Source organism: Gorilla gorilla, chromosome 8, assembly GCF_029281585.2.
Source record: "Gorilla gorilla gorilla isolate KB3781 chromosome 8, NHGRI_mGorGor1-v2.1_pri, whole genome shotgun sequence".
NCBI classification, from domain to species: domain Eukaryota; kingdom Metazoa; phylum Chordata; class Mammalia; order Primates; family Hominidae; genus Gorilla; species Gorilla gorilla.
The window spans coordinates 87,633,784-87,655,119 of record NC_073232.2 but is presented as its reverse complement, the minus strand read 5'-3'; the positions used below and the strand labels follow the sequence as shown (position 1 = coordinate 87,655,119).

The window sequence follows — 21,336 nt, the reverse complement described above, 5'->3', positions numbered from 1 at the left end:
TTAAGAAAAGGTGGCACATATACACCATGGAATACTATGCAGCCATAAGAAATGATGAATTCATGTCCTTTGTAGGGACATGGATGAAGCTGGAAACCATCGTTCTCAGCAAACTATCGCAAGGACAAAAAACCAAACACTGTACGTTCTCACTCATAGGTGGGAATTGAACAATGAGAACACTTGGACACAGGGTGGGGAACATCACACACCGGGGTCTGTCGTGGCATGGGGGTAGGGGGGAGGGATAGCGTTAGGAGATATACCTAATGTAAATGACGAGTTAATGGGTGCAGCATACCAGCATGGCACATGTATACATATGTAACAAAGTTGCACGTTGTGCACATGTACCCTAGAACTTAAAAGTATAATAATAATAAAAAAAAGAAATCCAAGTGGAGCTATCAAGTAGACAGACTTCGCTATGTAAGTCTGTGATTCATAGGAGAAGTCACCTGGAATATAAAACTGGGAGTCAACAAATGGTATTTAGAGCCATGAGACAGATTGAGGAAGTGGAGGAAAGAAACGAAAAAGAAGCAGTTGGTGAGTTAAGAGGAAAACTGATAGTCAAGAGAAGAGATTGTTTTGAAAAGGAGAGAGTAATGAATTATGTCAAATGCTGCTAAAAGATCAAGTCAAATGAGGACTGATAATTGTCATTGCATTTAGCAGTGCTCACAGTCATGACAAGAACAGTGTTGGTGGAGTGTTGTAATTGGAGTAATTTAAGATAAAATAGGAAGAAACAAATTGGAGACACATGTAGGCAACTTTTCCAAAAAGCTTTGAAGTATAGAGGGACTGAGATTATAGAATTAGGAGTGCTGGAGTTTAATCAAGGTAAGAGGTTAGCCAGAATAGAGATTTTGAAGCCAGAGAGAGCAAGAAAGTTGAGAGTGTATGTGAGAAGTGATTATAAAAATATAAGATTAAAATGGATATTTCTTCTGTTACTGAGGTTGAGCATCTTTTTACATGTTTATTGGGCATTCATTTCTGTGTGTGCGAATTGCTTGTGCATATTCTTACTGGGTGGTTCATCTTAGGAGTGTTTAAGAATTCTCTGTATAATAAAGATGTCAGCCTTTAGTCATATGTGTTGCACATATTTTTCACAATTTGTCGTTTGTCTTTTGACTTGATTTTTTTCTGTGTATAGTTATGGGTTTCATTTCATGCTTATAACGGCCTTCTTATTCCAGGTTTGTAAAAGGATTTGCCTACATTTTCTTCTAATACTTTTATGGTTTCAGTTTTTTTTCTAAGTTAAAGTCTTTGATTCGTGTGGGTTTCATTTTGGTGAAAGCCATGGGGTGGGGATCTGATTTTTTTCCAAATGATTTTTATTAAATAATGCATTTTTCCCCCCACTAATTTGCAAGACTCCTATTTGTTTAGGGTCTATTTTGTATTATGTTCAAGTCCATTGATTGCCCATCCCTGTAATAGTACAAATGTATTTCCATTTCTGTAGCTTCAAGATAAAGTTTACTTTCTGGTATATCTAGTTTATGTTCTCCTACCACCACCATTACTATTATTTTTCTGAATTTTCCTGAATATTTTAATGTGTTTATTTTCTCAGATAATAATACCAACAGTATGTATCAAGAATATATGTGCAGTATTACCAAGTGTTTTGCATATATACCTATTTTCATCATTGTGATAACCATGTCAGGGGTATACTATTATTATTTCAATCTTGGCAATGAGGAAACTGAGACATTAGAAGAATATATAACATGCTCAAGGTGACAAGGCTAGTAAGCAGTGAAGCTGTGATTTGAGCCAGGCAGTTAGGTTCCAGAGACCATGCTCCTACTTCTCTATATAAACTGTAGACATATTGATCTAAGTCATTTAGATTTAGAGTCCAAGATACCATGTGTAGCATTTGGATCAAAATTGCATTGAATTTATAGAAAAATTTAGGTAGAATTGACATATTTATGACACAAAATCATTCTATTCAAAACCAAGATATAGCTTTTCATTTATTCAAATATTTGATGACTTTTACATAGAATGCTAGTTTTCTTCATGTAGGTCCTCCATGTTTTATTTTAAGCTTTTTCCTTCATGTATTTCATTTGTGTTGCTAGTAATAGAATTTTTTTCCTCTTTCATGTTTTTAGCTGGTTATTGTTGATTATTGGAAAGCTGTTGATTTTTTTCTGTTGGAAAGATATTGATTTTTTCTTTTAAATTTGTAATTAACCATTTACCAAATGTCCTTACTGCTAATAGTTTTTTTATTGATTTTTCCTGAATTTTCTATAAATGTTATTCTGCAAATAATTTTGCTTCTCCTTTCTAATATTTATACTTTCTCTTTTATTCTTTTTAAAAATTGGTTTATTCTTTTAAAACATTGTTAACTAATGATGAAAGTAAGCATCTTTATCTTACAAATGCCTGTCATTCATAATCATTTATTATGATACTAACTTCAGTTTTCTTTTCATGCAAAAGTATCAGCAAGGGAATGGTGAATTTTTTTCAAATGCCTTTCTGTATCTATAGATGTCGTTTGTCCTTTATGTTAATATAGTAAAAGCTCATATATTTTCTAATGTTAAGTAATGTTTGCTTCATTCTTTGAATTTAATATTTTATTTAGGACCATTGCATATTTTATTTAGGACTGAGCGTGTGTGTGTGCGTGTGCGCGCGCGCATGTGCCTGTGTGTGTGTGCACATGCATGTATATCCTTCCTCAGATTTTAATTATTATGTTGACTTCCTAGAATTCAGACTTTTCATTTTCCTCTCTCTTTAAAAAGTTACAAAATTATCAGTCCTTTAAAGATCTGAAGAAATTTACCTGTGAAAACACCTGGCAGTTTTGGGTGGTTAACTACTATCTTCCTAAATTTATTCTATGATGTGTCTGTCTATGTCTCTTAAATAATTTTCCAAGTTCTATAATATAGTGACAATTATTTACATTTTCCTAGAAAGGGTTTTCATCTAGGTTTTCAAATTTATTTGCTTAGGTTTGGACAAAATATTTAAAAAGTAAGTTTCCTAAATTTCTTTATAGTTGTAGTTAACTCCATTTGCATTTTAATATTGAACATTCATGCTGCTTAATTTTTTTCTCTAGGATTAAGTAGGCTGGTAATTTATCTTTTTTCTTGATTCTTTAAAGTTTGGGCTTTTGGACTGATACATCAATTACATGGCTTCTCTATTTTTTGACTAAGTACTTTCCGCATTTGTATTTTTGATTTTGTCTTCACACTTAGATTTTGTCATACTACCTATCTTCCATAAGTAACAGTTTCTATGAATTAAAAAGCATCCTTTTATAAATGCAGACTTTACTTATGAAGGAAATATTAGTTATAGGTAATTTAGTGTGAATTATTTTACTCCAAATACTTTCCTCAACACAAAAAGGAATCATCTTTTTTGGGACTGAATTTAATTTAATCTCTTGAGGACTTTGCTTTTTCACTGTTTCATCTATCTGTGAGTTGTACGAACACTGGCTGAAATTAGCTCATTGAGTGGATGGGAGTTTAGATAAAGCAGGAAAAGGGGAAGGTAATTTGGGAGGATGGCTCTTGTTGGGGGCAGATAGATACAGGATCTGTGGAGGAAGAGAGAAAGGCCAGAACAAGAACTGAGAGAGTAACAAAGAAATCCTACGAATCCTTAGTAACTTTCATGTAATGAGAGACAGGAGAAAATAAGAACTAGCATTCTGTGAGCAATGACAACCCTTTCCCTGCGTTTGCGTATCAGTTTTCATTCTATTAATAGCATGTATCTGAAGATATTAAAAACCACCAACCCTTTTGCAGGGCTAAAATTTAGAATGATTGACTTTTATTGGAGTTACGTTTTAAAATATATTTTGAAAATATAAAAAGAGTTTATGAAGATTTTACCTAGAGAAGGATTTAAAAATTTCACCCAAAATTTACTGAATCATTAGAATTACTAAAATCTAACATGTTCATGGTACTTGGGGTACTCTAAAACCATTATGATACCTATTTTCAGATTATTTAAATTAAAATTAGATAATATACACATTGTACATTATTATATAACATTACATGTGTATATTACATTATATCCTTCATTATACAGTAAAATATATATAGACAGTAAGCTAACATTATCAGTTCGGTCAAAAGTCAGATTAACAAAAATTTACAGTACATGCTTAGTATTTATAGACAACTTAAGCTCGTCTTTCCTGGAGTAATATTATATGCAGAAGTTTTCTCTGATCCTATGAATTACCACATGACCTCTCCTTTCCATTTTGTGTGCCTATTTGCCTGGTCTGGTTATGACTGCAGTTTTGTTTTCATTTTCCTGAATTGTTGCTAACACTTAAGTATATTGACTTGTTTCTTCACTGAGAAAAGAAAAAAGTGTGGTCCCATATTCAATTCAGCAAATAATTCTATACCTACTATGTAGAAGGCAGTATGCCAGTGACTGTATTTAGGATAAAATGTGTGTGTGTGTGTGTGTGTGTGTGAGAGAGAGAGAGAGATGTTATTGTAGTCCCAATTGATGTTAAAGAATAATGGATGGAAACACTTGGTCAGTGTTTCCACCGATCTTTGCATCACTCAGCATTCATGCCTAAATTTGTGGTGTTCTCAGCATTGTGTTAATGTGTAAAATATTCTAATACTTAATATGAGTACAGTCTGTTGGCTCTGTAGAACACAACTCAAAGTGTATGTATTTTTCTAGGTATTTCTTAAATTATGACAATATGCTTATCTGATATATGTGGAACCAGTTTGTTAAAAGTAGTCTGTTAGTTTTTAAGGATTAGTCTTCTTTTCTAAGAAAGATTTTCTCTTTCTTTTCTAACATGCAAATGAGTGCATGCTTAGGGGTTTGATGGCAATGAGTGGGATATAGTTAAGCACATATTAAAGGCATAACATAATAAGGTAAAGGGTGTCCTCTGGAAAGAAAAGCCTTTACACAACCCAAAATAGGTAAAAAATGTGGCCTTCGCCTGTGGCTTTAATCAATACATGCCACAGTTACCATCGGACAAGAATTGAAGCCCTCAAAGTTAATCTTTTCCATCCTTCTTCCCCACTTCCCTAAGTTTCTTCCTCTACATGGCCCTATCCTGCTATTCCAAGTCACAATAAATGATGATAGTGAGATTCTTTATGAAGCATTTAGGTGATCTTGCTTTCATACCAATGAATAAAAAATTGAGAATGTATTGGTTTTGGAACCATACTCATATAAGTTATCTAATGCTTTTTTATGATTGTACATTACTTAAGAAACAGATATTTACATGAGACTTTAATTACTATAGTTGATACAGTGCTGCATGCAATCATGTGCTAAAAATAATATGTGAAAGTTCTTGTAAAGATTTATTGACCTCGCAAATAAACTAGAAAATCTAGAAGAAATGGATAAATTCCTGGACACATACACCCTCCCAAGTCTAAACCCAGAAGAAGTCGAATCCCTGAATAGACCAATAACAAGTTCTGAAATTGAGGCAGTAATTAATAGCCTCCCAATAAAAAAAAAATGTCCAGGATCAGACGGATTCACAGCCGAATTCTACCAGAGGTACAAAGAGGAGCTGGTACCATTCCTTCTGAAACTATTCCAAATAATAGAAAAAGAGGGAATCCTCCCGAACTCATTTTATGAGGCCAGCATCATCCTGATACCAAAACCTGGCAGAGACACAACAAAAAAGGAAAATTTCAGGCCAGTATCCCTGATGAACATCTATGTGAAAATCCTCAATAAAATACTGGCAAACTAAATCTAGCAGGACATCAAAAAGCTTATCTACCACGATCAAATCAGCTTCATACCTGGGATGCAAGGCTGGCTCAACATACACAAATCAACAAACGTAATCCATTGTATAAACAGAACCAATCACAAAAACCACATTATTATCTCAATAGATGCAGAAAAAGCCTTTGATAAAATTCAACACCCCTTCATGCTAGAAACTCTCCACGAGCTCTAGGTATTGATGGAATGTATCTCAAAATAATAAAAGCTATTTATGACAAACCCACAGCCAATATCTTACTGAATGGGTGAAAACTGCAAGCATTCCCTTTGAAAACTAGCACAAGACAAGGATGTCCTCTCTCACCACTCCTATTCAACATAGTATTGGAAGTTCTGGCCAGGGCAATCAGGCAAGAGAACGAAAGGGTATTCAGATAGGAAGAGAGGAAGTCAAATTGTCTCTGTTTGCAGATGATATGATTGTATATTTAGAAAACCCCTTTGTCTCAGCCCCAAATCTCCTTAAGCTGATAAACAACTTCAGCAGTCTCAGGATACAAAATCAATGTGCAAAAATCACAAGCATTCCTGTACACCAATAACAGAGAACCAAATCATGAGTGAACTCCCATTCACAATTACTATTAAGAGAATAAAGTACCTAGGAATACAGCTTACAAGGGATGTGAAGGACCTCTTCAAGGAGAACTACAAACCACTTCTCAAGGAAATAAGAGAGGACACAACAAATGGAAGAACATTCCATGCTCATGGATAAGAAGAATCACAATATAGTGAAAATGGCCATACTGCCGAAAGTAATTTACAGATTCAATGCCATCCCCATCAAGCGACCACTGACTTTCTTCACAGAATTGGAAAAAACTACTTTAAACATCATGTGGAACCAAAAAAGAGCCCACATAGCCAAGACAATCCTGGGCAAGAAGAACAAAGCTGGAGGCATCACACTACCTGACTTCAAACTATACTACCCGGCTACAGTAACCAAAACAGCATGGTACTGGTATCAAAATAGATATATAGACCAATGGAACAGAACAGAGGCCTCAGAAATAACACCACACATCTACAACCATCTGATCTTTGACAAACCTGACACAAACAAGAAATGGGGAAAAGAGTCCCTGTTTAATAAATGGTGTTGGGAAAACTGGCTAGCCATATGCAGAAAACTGAAACTGGACCCCTTCCTTACACTTTATACAAAAATCAACTCAAGACGGATCAAAGACTGAAACGTAAGACCTAAAACCATGAAAACCCTAGAAGAAAACCTGAGTAATCCATTCAGGTCATAGGCGTGGGCAAAGACTTCATATCTAAAACACCAAAAGCAATGGCAACAAAAGCCAAAATTGACAAATGGGATCTAATTAAACTAAAGAGCTTCTGCACAGCAAAAGAAACTATCATCAGAGTGAATAGGCAACCTACAGAATGGGAGAAAATTTTTGCAATCTGTCCATCTGACAAAGGGCTAATATCCAGAATCTACAAAGAACTTAAACAAATTTACAAGAAAAAACCCCATCAAAAAGTGGGCAAAGGATATGAACAGACACTTCTCAAAAGAAGACATTTATGCAGCCAACAGACATATGAAAAAATGCTCATCATCACTGGTCGTTAGAGAAATGCAAATCAAAACCACAATGAGATACCATCTCACGCCAGTTAGAATGGTGGTCATTAAAAAGTCAGGAAACAACAGGTGCTGGAGAGGATGTGGAGAAATAGGAACACTTTTACACTGTTGTGGGAGTGTAAATTAGTTTGTAAATTAGTTCAACCATTGTGGAAGACAATGTGGCGATTCCTCAAGGATCTAGAACTAGAAATACCGTTTGACCCAGCCATCCCATTACTGGGTATATACCCAAAGGATTATAAATCATGCTGCTATAAAGACACATGCACACGTATGTTTATTGCGGCACTATTTGCAATAGCAAAGACTTGGAACCAACCCTAAATGTCCATCAATAATAGACTGGATAAAGAAAATGTGGCACATATGCACCATGAAATACTATGCAGCCCTAAAACAGGATGAGTTCCTCTCCTTTGCAGGGACATGGATGAAGCCAGAAACCATCATTCTCAGCAAACTATCACAAGAACAGAAAACCAAACACCGCATGTTCTCACTCATAGGTGGGAGGTGAACAATAAGAACACATGGACATAGGAAGGGCAGCATCACACACCAGGGCCTGTTGGCAGGGTGGGGGTGTAGGGGAGAATAGCATTAGAAGAAATACCTAATGTAGGTGATGGGTTGATGGAGCAGCACATCACCGTGGCATGTGTATACCTATGTAACCTGCACGTTCTGCGATGTACCCCAGAACTTAAAGTATAATAATAAAAAGATTTATTGACTATAAGGATGATATTATGCTGTAATACACTGTTCACATATTATGAGATTCTAATGGTTAAAATTGTTTAGTCATTTGAAAATATCTGCAGTGGTAAATTGTTAAGTATGGAATTTCAGCACCCCAAAATAAGTATACACACAAAAGTTTAAGAATATTTTTCATCAGTGTAACGATTTTCAGTCAGGAGCCTTTGCACATAATGAAGTATGTAGGCTGTGGAATCTAGCCAACCTGGCTTTTACTCTTCTACTTAGTAGCTACATAACCTCAGACAGGCTACTTAGGTACTCTATTTTTCTTTGTCTGTCAGAGGGATATATAATAATACCTACTTCTTTGGAGCTGCTGTAAAGATTTACAAAGCTAATAGTAGTAGCAGAAAACACTTATCTAGTCCTTACTGTGTACCAGACACTGATCTAAGCACCATACATTTAAAAATCATTATATCTTCACAACCACTGTATGCAGTGGTTACTGCTGTGTCTGGCATTAAATATTAGCAAATAATACCAACAACTACCACCATCAAGAAGTCAACATGTCTTTAACTACATTCTGATGACAATAAGCATGCATTGAAAATGTTACCATCTTCTATTGAAGTTTAAATTCATATTATCTATCTTAAGTCATGTTTAAAGATTTTTAAAACTGTTTACTATATTTTTTACCCTTTCTTGATATTTTAATTAAAATCAGAATCAAGATGTGATGATCACCTATGATTGCTATTTTCAGATAAATTATACTATATTTTCAGCCACAGGCTAAACAGTTCAGGGGTATAGAGATCTTTGGACAGAACATTTAGATAACTGAAGCCCTCATTGGCTACTAGAATTTATCAAGGGCCTGCATTACTCTGTATGCTTTTGGTGGTGGGCCATCTTTTAAATAAGCTGTGTAGATCCACAAACAAAATGATAGATTCAGAAATACAAGTAAGCTTGACTATTAAGTTTCAGTCATTAATATCAGCAGTTTTCACTGTTTTTTTCTCTCAGCTAAGTGACAGAAGCAAAAGACAGTAAAAATCTTGGAAAATAGTTATTGGTCTTTTTTTCCATCTCAGCAGATAAAATACATTGATTTTTTGGATTTTTCCCATTTTATGACACATATCAAACATGCTCTGGGAAATTTCACAAGATAGTTAAAAAATATATACAATCTCTGTGTTTTGGATTTATGACATAATCTACCTTACAATGGCAGCTTATACAGGGGACAGGAAGGAGTTTTGCTAGAGTCCCAGAAAGTGATAGGCAGTCTTTAAGAGTGCTTTGAGCTATGATTGACTTGGGCAGAATAGAACACCCAGTATCTCTGGTTAAAAAGAACTCAGTAAAAAAATATGAACCATGCAAGCAAGCTTTTGAACCAGAATGCATATATGTTTTAAAGCCTAATTTGGGGGAAGTTTTCAAGCCCAAAATACTCTAGATATAAATGTGTTAAATGTGCAATCCAAGGTCAACCAGAGAACCTACAGCTAACAAAATTGATAATATAATGCTAGGCTGCAATATTGCATCATTAAAAGGTAAGAATGGCACCAGCATAAAACCATGGCCAACTCAAGATACCAAAGATGTCCAGAAGCCTCCCTTCGCAAAACAGCAGGAATGTCAGCTATCTAGGCATGCAGTTTCACTGGTCAAGCATATTTGAGAGCCTTGCAGTGAGCCAGACCTTACATGATAGCCAGATCTTAGTGGAGTATAGAATTGATTAATCCTCAGCAAATACTTACCATGTTCTAATTTTAGCTTGTCATATATAAATGCCAACTTAAAATGACTTTAACAAGTAGGTTGCTAATAAGTAGTGAAAGTAAAAATGAAAGTTAATAGCATTGTGCATCATTTGCCAGTAAGCATCTCCATTCCAAGTGTGTGTGTGTGTGTGTGTGTGTGTGTGTGTGTGTGTGTATTTGCCTCTTACTATGAGTTAAAGGCCCATCAGGAAACTCTTACTGTCAGGAAACTTAAGCTTATAGTCAGCTGTGAAACCGCCTTTTAAAAATCGTTCCCCTTACCCACACACGGACTTCACTCTGCTTATAGTGTGGCTGCTCATAGTGTGGCTGTTTTTCCATCTTGACACGTATTTTCTCATTACTATATTAAAGTGACTTTTTTCTTTATTGTATTGATATACTGAATAGACCTCCTCAGATAATATTTATGGAAACATAAAACCATTCTGGAAGGCAGTTTAACAGTATCTACTTCATAAGTCTTCCCTTTTATTCAAAAGTTTCACCCCTACTAATCTGATAAGTATATATAAGGAATGGCCAAAATTATGCATATTTACAAGAAAAATTATGGCATTGTTGCTAGTGCTTAACACAGGCAAAAAAATTATCAATAGATCATAGGTTGAAGTATATCTGTATGATAGAATGCTGTGTAGCTATCCAGAGGGAAATAAGAAAGCTTTATGTATACAGATGCCCCTCGACTTATGAATTATGATGGTGTTATGTCCTGATAAATTCATCGTAAGTTGAAAACACTGTGAAATCGAAAATGCATTTAATATACTTAACCTATCAAACATCATAGCTGAGCTTAGCCTGCCTTAAATATGCCTGCAACACTTATAGCTTACAGTTGGGCAAATCATAACATGAAGCCTATGTTTTAATATGATGTTGAATATCTCTTGTCATTTATTGAATACTGTACCGAGGGTGAAAAACAGAATGGTGTTGCACCATCATAAAGTCAAAACATTGTAAATCAAGCCATAATTAGTCAGGGACTGTCTGTACTGACATAGAAAGGCTTCCAAGACATGTTATAAAGTCGCATAATATAAGTGGCAAAGCAGTATGATGTGATCATGTGTATTTTGAATTATATATACACACATTTGTATATAGGTGATGCTTGATTTATATTAAATATAAGATAAGGTGAGGTTTGTGTTACAACTAAGTAAGAAAAGGTATATAAAATGAGTTACATCATGCCTACTTAGTGCATTGAAATAATTAATAAAATTTGCCATTATTTTTATCTTTATGGAGTGGATTGAGGAAGGAAAAATAGGGCTGCCTTTACTAACTTTACATGTTTTGCATTGACTGATTTTACATGCATTACTTTTATAATAAAATAAGAGAGAAAACCATTTATTCTTGGGAAAAGATCTGGAAAAGCATATTCATACTAAAATATTAATGGCATAACAAAACTTGACGTTTTTCTTCTGACACAAGATATTGAAGAACTCCTAATATGTGAGCACAGTGGTGACCTCTGGTACTCTTTTGGACAAGGAGTCTTCCTAAAGTCTATAAAAGCTGTTTTGGAGTTTTGGTTATTTGTTTTCACCTTTAAATATCTACCCATATTTTCAATTGTATTTCTTCCTTCGTGTTCTCAGGAGTGTGTGTGTGTGTGTGTGTGTGTGTGTGTGTGTGTAGAGGGATATATATACATATTATTTAAGCATTTAGGTGATTATTTTTCAAGAATTGTTGGAAAATTTAAGGAAGCAATGGAAAGAATAACTGATAGTAATTACTGCCTAGTTATCTAAATAAAAGTGAAGCTTCTTTTTCTCCCTTCTTCCGAATCTTTTCTTAGCAAATAAGAATCACTCTGAAAGTAGTTTAAAAGAGATATTCTAGTGACCATACCCAATGAAGTACTAAATATTCATCCTGTTAGAGTGATTATTACAAGGACTCTAAAGGAAAACATTGATTATACTAGATTATTTATTTTATAGAATTTTATTCTCAGCTTATACTCCTGGTTCTATGAACTATAGAACTCACTCAGAATAATAAAATGCTGATGTTATATTTTATTGAAATTCATTAAAAATTATAGAAAAAGGTGCTCATTTGAAAACTTCCAAATGTCAGTTATTCAGAATGACAAACTTAATTATATAGAAATTGACTAATTTGGTTGATTCTTTCTAAAGTCAGTGTGGGATTAATAATGTAATGCATGGATCATTGACAGCTTAAAAATACTTGTGGTAAACTTGATGATGTAATGCTATTTTGTTAGGAAAGATGGCCTCTTTTCTTAAGTTGCAATCCTTTAAGGATTCAAAGCCCTAATTGTACATAAGCAATATCGTATGCTGTTAGGCTCATTATCATTGGAGGGGAGGTTTAATATAGAGTTTAAGAGCACAAAATATGGAATCACACTGTTGCTGTTAAAATCCTGGCTCTGCCACTTCCTAGCTGTGATCTTAGACAAGTTACTCTCTCTCTGCCTTGATTTTCTTACATATAAAACAAGGATATAAGTAGTAAGTGGTAGAACTCTTATTTCATAAGGCTGTTATAAGATTGTTGTAAGAATTTAATGGGTTAATATTTATAAAGCAGGTCTATATATAGTAAGTGTTCAATAAGGGTAGCTACTATTTGTCATTTTGGTCATGTAATATCTAGTGTTACATATGTGTGTTGTCAAATAAATTAGTTGTTTACATATTATTTAAAAGAAAACATTGAATTACAATCTGTTTTAAGCATCTTTTTTATTTTTCTGAGATGTAAAAACTGATTTTTTTACTAGTTGGTTTTGATTATTTGTTTCTTGTTTGTATTACAGTTACAAATTATAATACTGTGGTAGAAACAAATTCAGATTCAGATGATGAAGACAAACTGCATATTGTGGAAGAAGAAAGTGTTACAGATGCAGCTGACTGTGAAGGTGTACCAGAGGATGACCTGCCAACAGACCAGACAGTGTTACCAGGGAGGAGCAGTGAAAGAGAAGGGAATGCTAAGAACTGCTGGGAGGATGACAGTAAGTCTGATTTTTTTTTGTAATATTGTATTCTCATGATTCGTTTTTTAAGATATATATTAACTGAAAAGATAAATTGGATGAAAAGTTTGAAATCAATAGTAAATTTGGCTATCAATAAATATTAGGTGTCCTACTTACTAAAAAGTAGATTATGAAGCAGAATAAGCAAGTTATTTTGACCATATTTACAATGCATATAATGTATTGAAATTTAGTAGAATTTATTAACCAGGATCAAGCTTTCCAAATATTGTTGATATAATTGAACCTACCTTTAATTTTTTATTGTAACCCCGAATGAATACTCTACTTAGAAACCAATAAATATCATATAGATATAGTGAAATTATAATTCAATATGCAAAAATCCCAAACACATATAAATCATGGAGGTATTTTTAGTGCTTGTAAACCTCTCTATACATACATCAGAATCCTTTAAGTAAGGTGGTTTTTTCACTTTAAATTTTTACTTTTACTCAAAGCATGGCTGAGTGGAAGGAGCAGTGAAAGTAAAGAGACCCTCTACTTGCTGCACTTTCAGTGAGTAAACACTGAAAGTTTAATCTTCTTCCTCATCTGTCAAATGGAGAAATTGGACCTAGTCTTTTATTCTAGCTCTAAAATTTCTTCTTTCTACTTTTCCTAATAAACTAATTAAATTATTTAGCCTGTCTTGCCAGGTTAAGCACCAATGATATAAAAATAGGATATGGAAGTGGCATAGTATTAATTAGAGAGGTTGGGGATCAGGAACAAGGGCATCAGAAAAGGTAAACAAGTACATGCAATAAATCGAATCCAAGACCAGTCAAAGGAGAAGCTTCCCAGCAAGAGTTCAAGTTCAAAGAGGTCGTCTAGACAAGATATCAAAACTAAAATCTGGAAAAGTGGGTCAGGCATTCAGGTCAGGATATTATCTGGATAATGAAATATGGAAGTGTAGATAAAAGCTCAGATAATAGGCACAGATTGGCAGAAGTTAAGATTTCTACAATATGACAAATCTAATGGTTAACAAGGGACTTTTGAAATAATGTAATCAGCCCTCTCATTTTATAGTGTTGTTCATTTGTCCGTTCAGCAACCTCTGTAGAAATTGGTTGCAACTGTGGATAAGACTCTCTGCATGAATGATGTTTATATGGCTTAATGGAGAAGAGAGATAAATAAGTCACAAATACATTATAGTTTTATTTAGGTATACATTATGTGGCAGCATCAAGGAGGAGCATCCGAATTAGAGAAGGAAGGAAGAAGTCGTAGAAGAGTTCTGAGTGAAACAGAGTTGGTCTTTAGTTCTTAAGGACCGATGGAGTTTAATTAGACAGAGTAGAGTGAATATAAGGTTTTCAGGCAAAAGAGGCAACATACATGAAGCCACAGAGGCTTGAGCAAAGTGTTCACAGAAAATGAGATCAGAGAAGTAAACAAGGGAAAAAATATGAAGTGATTTGTGTACTATGTCAAGGAATTTGAACCTTATCATGGAAGCTATGAGAAGAACATCATTAAAGTAATTTATAAATAAGGCTGGTGTAATATGGAAAAAGAATTTTAGAGGGAGGGAGGCTGAGGTAGTGTCTTCAACGAGGAGACTCTAATAATCAGGCAGTGTTAAGGGTTTTTGAGTTAAAGTAGTTGCCCATGGGATGGGAATAGAAGGGAGATAATTGAAAGACAGAAAGGAGATAGAATATATAAGAATTGGAAAGGGCTGTTTTTAGATACAGTCCCAGGTTTCTAGAAAGTGAGACTCAGAGAAGTTGACTTGCTGACTTATGACAGCTGGTTAATTGTAGAGCTATGAACCTGTTAATGTTAATACTAAGCTCAAACATTTTTGGAGCAAGGGTTTCTTATGTATTTCTTATCTGTGGCCTGAATTACATAGTTGATCCAGAGTCTTAATAGGTAATCAAGAAGGAAATGATCTGTCTGGGGAAAAAAGGGGGCAATAAGAAGAATAAGGTAGATGAAGGGAGAAAGGAAGGTGAAAAAATCAGTGAACAGGTTCTGCTTCTGAGAATATGTTGGGTTCGATTATTTGAACTAACCCTTTCTACTGAAAACAACTAATGGTGCTAGATTAAAAACAAAAACAAAAAACTTCTTAGCACTTCTAAAGAGCTAAGTAAGACATTACCTTGTCAAAATCTAAGTGAAAAAAGGAACCCATAGAAGTAAACAGAGCAGATCATAGAAGACACTTTGGTCCTGAATACATTTGCCTAGCCAGTGAAATGTAAGGTGATTTTCAGGCTTCTGAGAGGAAACAAAGCCCAAGACCACCAAAGATAGTTTAATAGCAGTATGGATTATGTCTCGACTGTGAGGATGAAGTAAAAGCAAACCATTTTCCATCTCTACCATCCTTGAGAGTGAACAAGCAAAGTTTCCCTGGTTAGGTATTCAGAGAATGGAGGATTGTCTTTGAGAAGTAGTAACCACAAGCTGTCTCGCACTGATTTGAAGTCCAAGTTTACATTGCTGTGTAGCCTGAAAAATCTCAAGCCATATTTGAGTTTAAAGTGGAACTGCTACAAATATCTATTGGCACCAGGCAGAAGTAAACACAAGTCTTTTGGAGAAATATACCTTCATCCTAGTACTATAGAAGTCTCCCAAATAATTTAGCAAGAAGGTAGAAACATGAGTGAGAATTACCAGAAACAAAAGGAAGCAGAAACTGACCCATAAAGGCTAATTACTAGAGTTATGTCATACAGATTTATAAAATGACTACTGTCTTGTTTAAAGAAAAATCAGATGGTTATCTGCTATGATATGATAAAATAAAACCAGTGTGTTTTAAGAATAATTTAATAGAACTAAAAATAAAAAATTGAATAGTAGGAATTTGAAATTCAGAGGATACATTTAACAACAAATTAAACAGGGTTAAAGAAAAATTAATAATTTGGAAGATAGAAAAATTACACTAAATGGAACTCAGAGAGACACATAGAAAAAATATGAAAAACAGGTGCCTGTAGTCCCAGCTACTCAGGAGGCTGAGGCAGGAGAATGGCGTGAACCCGGGAGGCAGAGCTTGCAGTGAGCCGAGATGACGCCACTGCACTCCAGCCTGGGCGACAGAGCAAGACTCTATCTCAGAAAAAAAAGAAAAAAGAAAAGATATGAAAAACAGGTTAAGATACATGAAGATTCAATACATCTTATGCCAGGAGAAAAGATACTAGGGCAGCAGCCATAGTTGAAGAAATAATGGCTGAGGTTTTTATTTATAATCAGTGAAAAACACCATACTACAGATTCAAAAAGCCCAAATGGACATTCAGATCTGTAAAGATCAAAGAAGTCCAATAGATTGAACATAAAAAGGTCTTCACTAAGGCACATTACAATCAAATTATGAAAAGTCAACGACAGTTTTGAAAGCAGCAAAAGAAAAGTTGCAGACTCCATAAGACTGTAGGCAGATTTCTGTGCAGAAACCTGTCAAGCAAGGAGAAAGTGGGATGATATATTCAAAGTGCCGAAAGAAAAACACTGCTGACCAAGCATACTATACCCAGCAAAGTTATACTTCAGAAATGAAGAAGAAATACTTTCCCAAAAACAAAAGCTGAGGGATTTTGTCACTGTTAAACCTGCTTCGTAAGAAAAACTGAAGGCAGTTTTTCAAGTTGAAACAAAAGAACACTAATTATCAACATGAAAACATGGAAGAATAAAACTCACTAGTAAAGAAGTTCCAAACTATAAATACTATTCTATATAGTGAGAAAGAATGAATAAGACCTACTATTTGATAGCACAATAGGGTGACTGCAGTCAATAATAACTTAATTTTACATTTTAAAATAAAAGAGTATAATTGGATTGTTTGTAACTCAAAGGATAAATACCTGAGGGGATAGTTAAAAAAGAAATAAATTCAGAATGCTGTGATACTATAATGATGTTGTGTAAATGTCTTGTAACTCTAATATAAAAATAAAAAACAAGGTATTAAAATATAGCTACAATAATTTTAATAGATATACAATATACAAGTATGTAAATTGTGGTATAAATTAACACAGAATGTGGGAGGGGAGAGGTAAAAGTGTAGTTTTTATATGTGATGGAAATTAAGTTCTTATCCGTTTAAAATAGATTGTTATGACTATAAAATGGCTTTTGTAAGCCTCTTGATAATTAAAAGAAAAAAACTGTGTTAGATACACAAAAGATAAATCAAACCATGCGATTGCAAAAAATATATATGTATATAAAATATCAATGGAAGCAGCAGAAGGAACAAAGGCACTTAAAACTTTTCAGAAAACAATAAAATGGCAGTAGTTTTGACTTATCAATAATTACTTTAAATGCAAATGGATTAAACTCAGTAATCAAAATACATTGTTACTATGCATATTTTTAATACAGAGATAGGGCCTTGCTGTGTCACCAGGGTAGAGTGCAATGATGCAGTCACAGCCCACTGTAACTTCAGCCTCCTGGACTCAAGCAGTCTTCTTGCTTTAGTCTCCTAAGTAGCTAGGACTACAGGCATATGCCACCACATGTGGCTAATTTAAAAAAAAAAAAAAAACTTTTATGGAAAGATGGGGTCTTGCTATGTTGCTCAGGCTATAAATGCATTTTTTAAAACTGACCCAACTACAAGCTGCCTACAGGAGACTTATTTTACCTTTAAAGATACAGATAAGATGAAAGAGGAAGGTTGGAAAAATATGTTCCATGTAAGTGGAACCAAAAGAGAGCAGTGGTGGCCATATTTACACCAGGCAAAATAAATTTTAAGTAAAAAATTGTCACAAGAGGCAATGAAGGTCATTGTATAATGATAAAGAGGTCAATTTATCAAGATGATACAATTCTAAATATATTTGCCACCAATTTTGGAGCACATAAATATGTAAAGAAAATATTAATATAACTGAAGGGAGAAACAGATAGCAGTACAGTAATCATAGGGGTCTTCAGTGCTTTCAATAATGGAGAAATCATCTAGACAGAAAATCAATAAAGAAACAGTGGATTTGAACAACACTAGACAAAATGGACCTGATATACAGAACATTCCATTCAACAGTAGCAGAATATGCATATTCTTCTCACTCAAACATGTAACATTCTCCAGGACAGATCATTTGTTAGGCCACAAAATAAGTTTTAACAAATTTAAGATTAAAATTATATCAAGTATGTTTTCTGTCAACAGTGGCATGAAACCATAAATCCGTAACAGGAGGAAAATTGGAAAATTCACAAATATGTGGAAATTAAGCAACACACTCCTGAACAACCAAAGGTCAAAGAAGAAATGAAAGGGGAAGTAAAAAATATCTTGAAACAAACAAAAATGGAAACATAACATACCAAAACATGGAATGCAGCAAAAGCAGTTCTAAAAGAGAATTTTATAGCAATAAATGCCTACATTAAGACTAAGGAATGATCTTAAATAAACAACTTAATATTGCACCTCATGGAACTAGAAAAATAAGAACAAAGTAAAACCAAAGTTAGAAGAAGGAATGAAATAATAAAGATTAGAGCACAAATAAATGAAATAAAGAGTAGAAAAACAATACAAAAGATCAACAAAACTGAGTTAGTTTTTTGAGAAGATAAAATCAACAAACATTTAGCTAGAATTTAAAAAAGGAGGGAATATCCAAATAGAATAATAAATGAAAAATGAGGAGAGGGATTAAAGATGGCCAACTAGATGGATCTGGGATGCACCTCTTCTACAGAGAGGAACCAAAATATTGAGTAAACCTTCACACTTTGAACAGATCTTTTGAGAGAAAACACTGAAATTTAATATATAGGCCATGACAGACATGATTGAAGAAGTAGGAAGCAACACTGCTGGCTCAGTATTGCCAGGCACCTTAGGACCAGAATGGACCCAAGGAAGGTGTGAGTGAAGAAACCCGGGAACACCACTTTCCCACTGTCGACCTCTGAAATTCTAGAGGAGTTCCCACAACCCCTGAATACGTTTGGATTGGTAGGAGAAGCTGCCTGGAGACCATACAGAGGCACTACTTGAAGCCACAAGGAGCCCAAAAGGCTTCAGTGTGCTAGGCAGCTGCAGCAAAACATGACTCTGGGCACCCACCCCCCAGTGCCCTGCATCCGAGCGGCTACATCTGCTGTCTGCCACACCAGGATAGAGTGGGGCCCATGCATGCTCACATGACCAATTCAGGATCCACCACCATTCCTGCAGGACTGAGGTGAATCTAAACCACACACAACCATGCCTGCCAGTCCCTCCTAAGATTGCCTGCCTGGCCATTGCTGTGGAGTGGGACCCACAGCATAGCCTCCATTGCCCCACCTGAGTGGTTTATTGGCTACCTGGGAACACTTTACTCCTCCTATCACTGCCAGTGGTTGATCCTAAGGAGCCAGAGGACAAATCCACTGGCCTGGTCTCAGTTTGCCAGGACTCAAGCATACCACCCAGGAATATGGGGATGAGATCTGTGGCCTGATCTCAAGCAGGGGAGGAACCCCCACTGTCAGAACACAGGGAAGAGTGTGGTGCGGGTTTTTCAGGTGGTACAGAAGCTGGGCACCCCTCCCTTCATGAGAATAGACTAGGAAGGGTGTAGCCTCATAGCCTTGCTTTCTGCTGCAGGGAGTCTTGCATTCTGGAATGCCTGGGATGGCATGGCAGTCTGGGCACAGGTGGTTTGGGATTTGCATAACTAATTGGGCCGGCTGCCAGGGTGGACACTGGAGGGAGACCCACCAGTCAGGGGTGTAGAAGCTGGGTGGGCCTCATGGCCATCTGCTGGAATGAAAACCCGGGGCTAGCCCTCTTACCCTGAACCAGCTCTTGTGGCACAGAAGAGGTGCCTCCACCCCTCCCTAGAGTGTTGTTCCAGCTGCCTGAGAACTGCCCCTACAGCCCTACCAAGGTCACATCTGCCTCAGCCTGATCACGGGTTCACCAGACCCAATCCCACCCAGCTTTGCCCCCTCTAGCCAGCCTTAGGAGCAGAGCATGGGATGGGACCACTGAGAGCTCCACACCCCCCACCCATCACCAAGAACACTCTTGTATTCCTTATCAACAAAGGCCAAGTAAAAATCCCACTGTCATCACTGCAGCTGCCTCTCACCTGCCAGCATCACCTACTGGCCAGGAGGTCAAACTGCATGTCCTGTTGCAGCAACTGTTGATATCATCGCGCAGCAACTGTTGATATCATCGCACAGCACTCAGACAGCTCTTACCTGCAGGCATCACCTGCTGGCCTGTAGGGTGAACTGCACAACCCAATATAATTCTTGCTGACAAGTACACAGCGCTAAGGAATGAGGTAAGTTTCCCCCAAAAGACCTCCAACTTTGCATCTCTATAGGAGACAGTGAGCCTTACCGCATATACAGCATACCACTACTACAAACTACAAACAATTAACATTTGAGAAAACAACTACACTAAGGCTATCTGTAACCAAGGAATTTATACAGAGCCTTGGCCCCCTAAAAGCACGTAGAAGCAAAGCCAAAGGACACAACCCAACGTATGCAAGAGTCACACCCTCAAGGGGCAATGAAAAATAATCCCACCCAAATTAAGATAAATCCAAAAATAATAAGTGCCAGCTTCTACACATGAGAAGGAACCAGCACAACAGCTCCAACACCAGGAAGAAATAGAATGTTGTGACACCCCTAAAGGACCACATTAGCTCTCTAGCAATGAATCCTAATGAAAATGAAAACTTTGAAATGACAGATAAAGAATTTAAGATATGGACCGTAAAGAAGCCTAGTGAGATCCAAGAGAAAGTTGAAAACCAAAGCAACTAGAGAAACAATCTAAGAGATGAAAGACAACATAGATATATTTCTTAAAAAACAAATGGAATATCTGAAAATGATAAATTTGCTGAAGGAACGTCAAAACACTGTTGAAAGCCTTAACAATAGACTAGACAAACCAGAAGAAAGATTTCAGAGCTTGACGACTAGTCTTTCAAATTAACCCAATCAGAAAATGGCCGAATAGGAACAGCTCCGGTCTACAGCTCCCAGCGTGAGCGACGCAGAAGACGGGTGATTTCTGCATTTCCATCTGAGGTACTGGGTTCATCTCACTAGGGAGTGCCAGAGAGTGGGCGCAGGTCAGTGGGTGCGCGCACCGTGCGCGAGCCAAAGCAGGGTGAGGCATTGCCTTACTTGGGAAGCGCAAGGGGTCAGGGAGTTCCCTTTCCTAGTCAAAGAAAGGGGTGACGGACAGCATCTGGAAAATCGGGTCACTCCCACCCGAATACTGCGCTTTTCCAACGGGCTTAAAAAAGGGTGCACCACGAGATTATATCCCACACGTGGCTCGGAGGGTCCTACGCCCA

The 21,336-nt window shown here is 36.0% G+C and overlaps 1 protein-coding gene across 16 annotated transcripts in view; it reads left to right on the top strand.

Moving 5' to 3' along the window:
- The window catches only part of ZEB1 (zinc finger E-box binding homeobox 1), a 204,278-nt gene that overhangs the window by 123,029 nt on the left and 59,913 nt on the right, over positions 1 to 21,336 (top strand). For all 16 annotated transcript variants that reach the window (XM_063710225.1, XM_031015269.3, XM_031015270.3 and 13 more), the window contains one exon: positions 12,776 to 12,976. Coding sequence is in view for 6 of the 16 variants with exons in the window: in XM_031015269.3 (XP_030871129.1) it covers positions 12,776 to 12,976 (201 nt within the window). In the remaining 10 variants the exon portion in view is untranslated. The remainder of the gene's footprint in view (positions 1 to 12,775; positions 12,977 to 21,336) is intronic.